Consider the following 11,074-nt stretch of genomic DNA (forward strand, 5'->3'; position numbering starts at 1 on the left):
CGCTGAGGGCGATTTAAACTTTTAAAAACTCCTCCCTTTGTTCCAGCTGACCCAAAGTGATGTCATTGTGCGGTCCTGGAAGTGTGCGCTCTCTTTGCATGTGCACATGTGGTACCAGGGGCACCACCTCCCGCCAGGAGTTGCCCCCTGTGCTGGCAACCCACTGAGTTCCACCACCTCTTTTCCCAGAAAAAAAGCACTGACTGTACTTACCCTTTAGTTGATTGTTCTACTGGCTTGGATCCTGCAGTGCATCTCTGCTGACATTCTGTAGGTGGGATGGGACTTCCCTCTTCCTGATGCTGCTTGAAATGCTTCCCAAAATGTTGCTCCTGGAGGATACCTTTCCCCCCACCTGGATCCCAGATGAGGGGAAAAGTAGAAATCTGCAGCAGGAAGAGGGAAATCCCCCCAAATTGCCCTCCTCTTTCATTTGCTGAAACTTGCTGCAAGTTCCCAGCAACTAACTCTGCCAATAAGCGTATTGTCCTTGGATCCCGTTTAAAATGTTTGCAAGCTGGATTTCTGCAAGCCTGAGGAGTGCGATCTCACTGTCTCCTCAACTCCCCTGGCTGCAGCCTCAGATGTTGCTCCTGGGGGGACAGGGGGCCACCAGGAATAGTTGGGGTGGTTGCTGGAGGAGTTGGTAAAAATCAGCTCTCCCCTTTCACCTGCTGATCTTTTGGGTGGGATCTAAGCCTTTATGTTAGGGATCAATGCCCTTAAAAACAGGGCATCTAAACTGCATAATCTGCTTTGCTAGTGATGTTCTGAGAGCAGCCTGGATATCTGCCGCACAGATTCTCAAGTGTTAATCTGCTTTCCTTAGCTACAAGAAGCCAGACGTGGAAAGATACGAAAAACAAGCTGAAGGGTCCATGAAGTCGCTGACTCCTTCCCAAGTCAGTGTCCATATTGGAATGGATGACAGGAGGCGGGACTTGCCCAAATCAGGTGCTTGGGATGCGGTCAGTCATGTATCTCTTTCTTCCCTGACCTCCAATCGAATGCCGAGGCATCCTGGGATCCTTCTAGGGGACGAAGTGGACAAGTGGTCACTGCTCACAAACAATCAAGATGAAGACCAGTATATTTAAGAGTGCCGAATTCTTGCACTATAGTCACGAGACTTCTTTGCCTTCAGTTCTTTACCTGGGAGAAGGTTGGAGTTCTTGTGTTTGGCTTTTGCTGGTGCTTTTTGTGTTCTGACGGGAATGGAGAAGATAGGAGAAAGCAGCGTTTGATCTGATCTTGGTTGCTGAACTACCTCTTACTCTCGTAATCAAACTGTGGATGGAGAGTCTGATCCTTAAGTTTTTTTCCACGTTCCACCTCTGTTTACCAACTGCTGTACAAAGATATATATTGCACTGATTAGTGTTAGATGTGAAATGTTGCAAACTGCAGCAGCAAATGGGGACAGAATACTATGATGGTATCCGAAGTATTGTGATCAGAGCTCCACTTGTGGAAAAGAACTTCCCTCTTCCTCCTCTGCGCCTTCCCCCAAACACTGCCTTGAGGTTCAGGGGATCCCTAAAAACAGTGCTGGGTGTGAAGTGGGGGGCGGGGTCTGCAGTAGAAAGGGGAAATAAACAAAAATTACGTCTCTCCTGCCATTGGTGATACTGCCCCTTCCTCCGGTGGAAAACAAGCCTTGGATCCATCCCATAGATAGAGCTTTCTAACCAAGAGGAAGACAAAATCCTTTGCTTAATTGGAAACAGAGTAGAAGCAAGTTTTATTTCTATGCTTGTATAAATCTACTTTTATACCTCTCTTTCAACCCTTTTTACTTCGTCTTCTACGAGGGCAAGAAATGATGGACCACAAACTGTGATGCTAATGTATCAGCATATCGGTGCGTGCTTCTGTAACCACTTGTATATCCTTTCTTCAATGGTAAATTCCCTGTCTCCACATTTAATCTGCATTTTGCAGAAATGAAAATGTATTTCATGTCCTTCAAAAGGCAGACTTTGAGCAATATTAAAATGTATATTATTCTGTTGGCTAGCTTCTTACTTAAACTAGCTATGCACGCACTACCGTAGCTAGCAAAGAAGTTTTCTGGCTAATGTTTTAGAATGTGAATGTCCTGTAGGGTAAAGAACATCCACCTTTTGATGTATTCATTTTTCAAAATATGCCTAAGGTTACAGAATAAAAAGTGAAATACAATTTAGATGCAAATATAAAATCAGAAAGAGAAAGCAATGTTCCGTAAGTTATGATGACCTCAAATCTGAGTTCGCAGGCCTTGGCACACCTTTAAACTGTGGTGAAAATGTACAAACCTACACAGTCTAAGACATAACTTACTAACAATAGCCTGATCTTACAACCTCAAGTGTCTCTGAACTTTACATTCATTAAAACATGGTCTTTTTGCTGTTGAAACATTTAGTGAATGACAACAAATGGACACACACTTTTGGCTTGGGATTTATTTCTAATTCTTCTCAGAACAAACCAAATCAAAATCATTATAAGGTTTAGAAATAAAGCTATACCAAAAACTTTAATAATTCTTAAATCTTTGCCCAATTTTTCATGTGACTCATTCTGCAGGCTGATCAAATTTAAGAGTAATTTAATTATTCTGATAGCATATTTCCAACTCGTGATTTTTCAAACCTCATCATCACACTGCTGTAGAATAAAAAACCCTTATTTGAAAATACATGAAACAATCTTGGGTGAGGACAAATAGCTATAAGGAATGGTCTGATCATAAAATGGTTAGAGCCCCTGTGAAAAAATAGAAGTCTCTAAATCTGGAAATGAAATAATAATGTTAACCATGGTTGTTGGGGGTTTTCCGGGCTGTATTGCCGTGGTCTTGGCATTGTAGTTCCTGACGTTTCGCCAGCAGCTGTGGCTGGCATCTTCAGAGGTGTAGCACCAAAAGACAGAGATCTCTCAGGACACTGAGAGATCTCTGTCTTTTGGTGCTACACCTCTGAAGATGCCAGCCACAGCTGCTGGCGAAACGTCAGGAACTACAATGCCAAGACCACGGCAATACAGCCCGGAAAACCCCCAACAACCATCGTTCTCCGGCCGTGAAAGCCTTCGACAATACATCAATGTTAACCATGTTTCACCCAATTTTTGCCTAAGTACCGTCTGTGAGAAGGCAGATTGCAAAGGAAGGATATTTTGGGGCTCAATAATTTTATTCCCAGTGATCAAAGATGCAATAGCAGTGTTACTTCGGATCTTTTTCCACCCATGGCAGATACTTTAATGGGGGCGGGTGGGGGAGGGGGAATGTTGTACATGAATCATGTCAAAAGTTTATGGCTATCAGGATGGCTGCTCAGTAATAAAACAACTCTACATTTGAGCTTTGTTTCCTGCCTTAATTATTTTAGTTTCCCAAAGCAGTTCATTAATTTGGACAGAATTCAGTGCATGGTAAATTGTAGCCAGGTTTGTTAAGCACTTCAATTACCCCCCCCCCCAAAAAAAAGCTTGTTTGCATTAAGAATCGCATCTAACTGTCTTATGCTTATCAGGTTTGCCACCACACAAAACGCTGCCTTAGTAACTCTGTAATCAGCATCTCTTTTTATCACTATCCCACTGTGATATTAAGCGATGTTCTGGTAGAGCTGTTAAATGAGTGAAAATGTTTCAGAAGTCACAGCAGATGATAGATACTGTTTATTTTTAACATTTTAATCTTTATTTAAATGAAGTGAATATGAAAACACATAAATTTAATTATTTTCTGCTTTCTTTGATATTTTAATTTTGTTTTTCATACTGCCCCAAAAAGTACTCTTGGTTTTTTCGTCCACATTTTACTTGTTTGCCTAGTTTACCAGCGGGACAAAAGTCTGAAAAGTCCCATTTGTTCATAGTTGGATCATGCTTCCATTAACCTCCACAGTTTTTGGGGTAGTATAAACTTTACAATGCAATACCAAGTTCAGTTATGCCTTTCTAAGCCCATTGACTGCACTTAAAAGGGTGTAACTCTGTTTAAGATTGCACTCTCTGAAGTATGCTTCTGCATCTTTAGTTATGCGATTTCCAAAACTTAGAACTGAAGTTCATATTAATTTACATAGACACATCTTCCTACATTCCTGAACAATGCACCAGTTTTGCAGAAAAATCTAAAATCCAAGAAAACTCCAAAACATGCTTTTTTTAAACAAGTGCACACACACACACACACAAAATGATAAAAAGAGCACCTGTAGCTTTAACCAGATGCCGTCAGTGGCTGTTGCTAGGCAATCATAACAGTTTAGCCAGTGTTCCAGACTTCATTTCTGTTACTAAATGGCAGGTGGAGGCCCTTTCCAGGACTGTTTTGGTCTTGGGAGTGGACTTTTTGGGCCAAGACCACCTGCAACCACCGTGCAACTTGATACTACCTTAAGTTGCTTGACTCACCCAGGCTGCTTGCTATTGTTCAATGGTGCCCCACCCTCCCCCAAGCCATTGTAGTATTGTTTCAGAGTAGAATCTGGAGACTTAAGTTTGAATCACCATTCTGCTGTGGAAACTCACTGGGTGACGTTGATCTAGTCACACATTCTCAGCCTAACCTACCTCTCAGGATTGCTGTGAGATTAGAATGGAGGCAAGAAGAATGATGTAAGCTGCTTTGGGTCCCCATTGTGGAAAAAGTCACTTTATGAGTGAAGTAAAAATATAGGTGATGGGGGGCAGAGAAAAGGTAAGTGGGTTCGAAGGAGAGAAGGGTGTAGGGAAAGGTGGCATATGGAGGCTGCCAGGAAGAGGGAAAGAAGAAATAGTGTGGGGGAAAGGATATGGGGAAAGTGAAGCACCCCCAGCAAGTCCTTGCATGTTCCCCACCACGCAACTGGACTGAGTTTAGCCAGTACCATATAACTGGGATATAGGGGGAGGCTGCGGGGTGGGGAAGGGAAAACTGAAGATGGGGCAGAGAAAGGTGGGTGGGAAGGAAAGGAGGAAGCAGGAAAAGGGGGACGGCTATGGGGGCGGCCAGGGAAGGGAAAGAGGACATGGTAGGGGAGGGGAAAGGAGATGCCCCCCACAAGTCCTTGCTGGTCCTCCACTTGTTTGTTATAATTGTCAGGCAAATCTCTCTCCTAGCTTGGTTTATCACCTGTTTGACCTAATGATAGTGCTGCAGCTACTCTAAATTTAAGTTCTCAAACTCCCTTATCTAACCTTGGGAATTAGGGGCTGAGCTTCCTTCCTGGGTCAAACCTGTTAATCTCCGTTGAGAAGACTCCACCCCTCATTGAATCATAGATTTGTGGAGAGGTTAGGATTATAGTTGTGGGTTTCTATTCTATGTATAAGAGCTACAGGGGAGAAAGAAACCCACACATTCTTAAGGGAATTAAAACGTGGAGCCAGGTGATGTCCACACTGTAAAGACATACAAGAGAATTTGAGTTACTGTGTTCAGAATTCCAGGTCTGAATGGGAATTCTCATGTCAATTAAAGAAAAGTCACCTAGATCTGCCCATTCGTTCTTTTGGTCCACATCCAGATCGGGCAATGCTGTTAAAGACTTTGGCAAGAATTGTATTGAAAACTGAGAGCAGTCATGGCATAATGGTTAGAATGTCAAGAGTCAACTGGGTTCAAATCCCTGCTCTGCCATGGAAGCCCACTGGGTGATTCCAACCCTAATCTCAGCCTAATCTACCTCACCAGATATTTGTTATGAGGATAGAGCAGAGGAGAGGGGAATGATGAGACAAACTATTTTGGGACCAGGTTAGTGAGAAAAGTGGAATATAAATATATGGATGAATGAATGGAACCCGGCCCTCAAGCCATAGTTGACTTGTGACGACCCCTGGTGGGGTTTTCATGGCAAGAGACTAACAGAGGTGGTTTGCCATTGCCTGCCTCTGCAACCCTGGTCTTCTTTGGAGGTCTCCCATCCAATTAATGACCAAAGCCAACCCTGCTTAGTTTCTGAGGTCTGACGAGATCAGGCTGTCCTGGGCTATATACGGAGTTTTTAAAAACTGCAGGAAACCTTCATTACTGGACATCCATCTAGAAGCAAAAACGTGCCAAAACCCACATGTCTCCCTTGCTGGGATGGTGTCTTGGTTTTTGGTATGAATCGTTCCTCCCAGTAAGCAGGTTCTATTTTAAGTTCCATCTGCAATGCAGCTGCAAATCGAAAAAGCAGAGTGGGTAAGAGAGAACCTCTCTGATAAAGAGTTGGCTTATTAAATACATACTGTCACTGATCTTATAAAAAGAATAGAGACAATTTAATTATAGTGATTATAAAAGATACGTGCTGTGGGGGGCTGCCAACTTCATGCGCCTGCTTTCTCTTCTCCCCCTTTGCTTTTGTACAATAGTAGAGTTATGGGGGTGGAGAGAAAAAGACTTGTGACTGCACCATTCGGTTGTGTTAAAACTGACAGTGCTCCTCGCTTCCTGATTCCAAACAATCATACATTCAATGCCAGAAGATGTCTAAAGGTTATCGTCTCCCCCTCAAAACACACACACTAATCAGTTTACACAATGCAGGCCACAGGATACCACAACCGGAGACCATGTCAACAGCAAGAAGCTGCTTGCTGTGCAAATCTCTCTAGATAACTCAAGGAGGTAAGCCAAAGGCCATGCTTCAAGAGAAGACAAGTTCCTTCTGCTTGCTAGCCGGTGTATCCTGGGAAAGATTTTCTCATCCTATAGTCCTGAGCAGAGCTTTTTTTCTGGGAAAAGAGGTGGTGGAACTCAGTGGTAGAACTCAAGACCGCACAATGATGTCACTTTGGATCAGCTGGAACAAGGGGGGAGTTTTTTAAAGTTTAAATTGCCCTCAGTGAAAATGGTCACATGGCCGGTGGCCCCACCCCCTGATCTGCCCTCTGTCTGGAGATCAGGGGGCAGGGCCACCGGCCATGTGATCATTTTTAAGAGGCGCCAGAACTCCGTTCCACTGCATTCCCACTGAAAAAAAGCCCTGGTCCTGAGCCCTCGCCAAAACCTATTCTCCAAGCAATCTTAATGGCAAATATATTGGCTATGTGCCACTTTTTATCTCAATTTGTGGAAGTCCTTGAAGTTCCAGAATTACTATGGTGGACTTTAGAGAATGGTCCTTTTCCAACCCCAGTGGACAATACTGAAGGAATCTGGAACTGTAGCATCCTACGGCTGTTTTAAATTATCTAGAAGGTGCAGTGCTATTTCCAGAGAATCACAGGCTGAAAAGCGAGAGGAACATGTTTTGAATGTGCGGAAATGTGCTTATAAAGACATTGACAGTAGGGTTGCTTTCTCCTTGGCTTGTAAATGAAAGAAATGAATAGAGATTTTTCTTATTTTTCTATTCAGGTTCTTTCTGAGGTAAAGTGAATTTAAATTGCTATTTATTTGACATGTTGATTTGATTAAGTTGGAGGGGAGTCAAGTACCTTCCCAGAATTAACAGTATATTATGTGACAAGCAGTGACAGAATGTTTTTATTCTAAACAATCTATTCTCCCATCTCCCACAGTCTAATATTTCTGGAGCCGAAACAGTAAAATATACAAGAAGGAATAGCTCAGTATTCATACACAGAGAGTTATCCTAGAAGTTTTATTAGGTCTCTAGGGAGATCAGTTAAAGTGCATCAGAAGGCCTTTCCAGAAGGACTCTGGATTAAAACCCTGACATTCCTACCATCCATGCAGTAACATCTTGAAGGCTGTGGTGAATATGTTTGAAGGAAATAAAATATGAACTTGGGGACCAGCATGGCTTGCTAAAGTTCTAATAATTGGAACTAATCCTTCAATAGTATAATTTCCTCTTACAACATGTCACAATCATGCACCTGTCACCCATGTACACACACACACCTTCAAACCAGTTCAAAGTGGAGAAAAATGGCATTCATAGAAGCAAAGAAAAAAATTCAGGGTGAGATTGTCCTGAAAACACAGGGAGGACCTAAAGGTGCTGTTGGTACTTTCATTACTTACTTCATTTATAGTCCACTTTTCTTACTGTGCCCACCGTTGCCCTATCGTTGGGTCAGCTGGAACACAGGGAGGGTTTTTTAAAGTTTAAATAGCGCTCAGTGAAAATGGTCACATGGCTGGTGGCCCCGCCCCCTGATCTCCAGACAGAGGGGAGTTTAGATTGCCCTCTGCGGAGGGCAATCTAAACTCCCCTCTGTCTGGAGATCAGGGGGTGGGGCCACCAGCCATGTGACCATTTTCAAGAGGTGCTGGAACTCTGTTCCACCGTGTTCCGGCTGAAAAAAAGCCCTGATTATGATGTTTATTCTTTCAGCAGCTTTTAAGGTAAGAACAACTATTCCGCTTGAATCATTCTCCATTTTTAATCTGGGAACAGCATCCAAACCCAGCCTGTAAAAATCAATCACTACAGTTCCTACAGGACTCCTCGTCTAGTCTAGGATACCTCCTGTCTCTTCTCCCTCCAAACCCCAGCTGTCTCCCTTTTTCTGCATTGGCTGTTAACAGTTAAACTGTCCAGCCCCTCCCCAACTTCAAAGTTCCATCAGCTTTTTTAATCCAATTGGTCTGCTCTGACCAGGGAGAACAGAGGGCAAAACTTTCTCCTGTCTGTCACATCCTCCTTTGTAGCAAAACTAATCTTTCTTCCCATGGGTCGGGCAGTGCTTGAAGTCTAGCTATCGGTCATCATGATCAGGCCTCCAAGCAAGTAGCTCTAAGTCTGACTTGGTGAAGGACTAACAGAACGTTCCTAAGTGGCTCAAGAGTTTCTCCTAGCGATGATTCTCTCGGTAAGAAGTTGCCAATTCTCTACCCTTTGTATATTTGCATTTGGAATGTTACTGAGGCTCCACGGAGATGGAATGCCTCAGTAACATTCCCTTCTGAAGAGGAATCTATTCCTTGGCTGTGGGGGAAATCTGTTTTTATTTTTGTGTGAGGGTGTTAGCAGGAAATGGATAGTATCCTTTATGTGATACCTAAGAAAGGTAGGAATTGATCCCCCCCTAGGCTTTCCATAGGGTGGTCTTAGCCCCAGGGAATACAGCGCAGCTTCCCTCAGTCCTGCACTGACTGGGTCCCCCTGTGCAGAAGAGAACCTGACTACCCCTGAACATCCAGCTGTTACATCACTGCTGCTGCTGGCTTTTCTACAGATACTTAGGAGGTAGCAGCTTCAGGGCAGCAGCCCACTGTTTGGTGTCCTCCAGACTGATTGCTCAGCCGCCACACTCAATGATCAGGACAGAAGTAACTCTGGGAAGGCTGCTGAACAGGATATGGTTGAAATGCTCCATAAACCCATTTGGTTGGGGATGGTAGACTGCAGCAGCAGCAGTCTGGCCTTCAGGCCATCTGCATTTGAGTCAATACAGTGTTTATGTTGAAGCCCTTGATCTGTGCTGCCATGTGGCAAGGTGGTTATGCGCATGCTTCTGTTCTCATTTTTCTTTAGCACACCATTGCTAGATAGGCCTTGCGGCAGCATGGTGAAAATTGAACATATCCAGGATTCTGCCTGTGGTAAGGGCCTTTGTGTAGTGCTAGCAGCAGGAAGACAATGTGTGCCGCGTCTATCACATCACAGGTGTTTGGAAGAATTGGCCCTCTGTTTCATAACTTGACACATGGAGAAAGGGATTTTTTTTTTGTACACTGCAGTTTTCCTTGCTGCTAAGCTCCATCTTGAGCAATGTGCTCCCTGAGCAAATTAACTTTATTCTCTCTCTCGTGGGCAGACCATGTGTGTATGCGTGCGTGTGTTTGCTTCAGCCTGCAAGTGTAATTATAATAAAGCAAGCAACACAAAAATGTTGAACGGTTCAGTTGAGTGATGGGAATGAGCTGGCAATTTAACTTAATGTCTATGTGTAAAGACAATGAGGCACAGTGGAGTGCATATCCCTAAGAACACATGATGATTTAAGAAGTATGTACACGGTGCATGCTAGTGAATGGAAGGATGGATAAGAGAAAGGGGATTGAACACTGTAGACATCAGTCACTGATAGTGCTAAAAATCTGGTTGTGCATGTGTGACCTCCTTTAGCTTTTCCAGATGCTCCCTCTGGCATGTCTCCTGTCATAATCACAATTCTTAATATTAAAAAAAAAATTCATGATGACATACAGTGATGTGAGTTGTTTGGTTAGGGCTTTTTTTCAGCTGGAACGTGGTGGAACGGAGTTCTGGCACCTCTTGAAAATGGTCACATGGCTGGTGGCCCTGCCCCCTGATCTCCAGACAGAGGGGAGTTTAGATTGCCCTCCACGCTGTGTGCGGAGGGCAATCTCAACTCCCCTCTGTCTGGAGATCAGGGGGCAGGGCCACCGGCCATGTGACCATTTTCGCAGAGGGCAATTTAAACTTTAAAAAACTCCCCCCCCCTGTTCCAGCTGACCCAAAGTGATGTCATTGTGCGGTCCTGAGTTCCACCAGTTGTTTCTGAGCATGTGTTATCATACTAAACGCTGCTAGCGGCCTTAAGAGCAGGGCACAGGCACAGGTGTGCATTTAAATTGCATTCCTGACTGCCCAGGTGGAAAGAGGTGGTCAAACTGAAAATGACCTGTGCTCAAAAAGGATGCCACTTGAATGGCACAACCATGCCTCTGGAAGAGAAGGGGCGTTGACCATGATCAAGATGCTTCTCTATGCTTTTTGTGCAAAACAGAATGAAAACTGCCTGCATCTGTTTTGAAAACAGTGACATCAGAAATCGCACAGAAAAGCCACCAGCATTAAGTGAGTGGGGCGTTATTTTTAGGATGTGTGGAAACAGCCGTAGTTTATTAAGGCACAACCCACCCCACGATAGGCATCATGGGCCACCTAAGGGTGTCCTTGGGGGAGAACAATGGACTGCTGTGACTTATAGGCAGAGCATCAGTGGCACACAGCAATGCCTTTGCACAGAGCCAGTCCCAGAGAATAAAGGACACCCCCCCCCAATAAATTGGTACATCAGCTGTATTGATCAGTACACAGCAATGTCTTTGTGTTGCCATCTTTTACAGTGTGACTCCCAAATATTGCTAGTTATATCTTGCTGCTTTTTTTAAAAAAAAATTGCTTCAGAAAGCAGACCAGCCCCAACCAACAGACATTTCAGG

The 11,074-nt window shown here is 43.9% G+C and overlaps 1 protein-coding gene across 2 annotated transcripts in view; it reads left to right on the forward strand.

Moving 5' to 3' along the window:
* Positions 1–2,864, forward strand: part of ATP7B (ATPase copper transporting beta) — a 41,532-nt gene extending 38,668 nt beyond the window's left edge. For both annotated transcript variants that reach the window (XM_054975133.1, XM_054975142.1), the window contains one exon: positions 830–2,864. In XM_054975133.1, coding sequence (XP_054831108.1) covers positions 830–1,097 — 268 coding nt within the window. In that variant the 3' untranslated portion in view covers positions 1,098–2,864. The remainder of the gene's footprint in view (positions 1–829) is intronic.
* The last annotated feature ends 8,210 nt before the right edge of the window (positions 2,865–11,074 follow it).

Source organism: Eublepharis macularius, chromosome 1, assembly GCF_028583425.1.
Source record: "Eublepharis macularius isolate TG4126 chromosome 1, MPM_Emac_v1.0, whole genome shotgun sequence".
NCBI classification, from domain to species: Eukaryota; Metazoa; Chordata; class Lepidosauria; order Squamata; family Eublepharidae; genus Eublepharis; species Eublepharis macularius.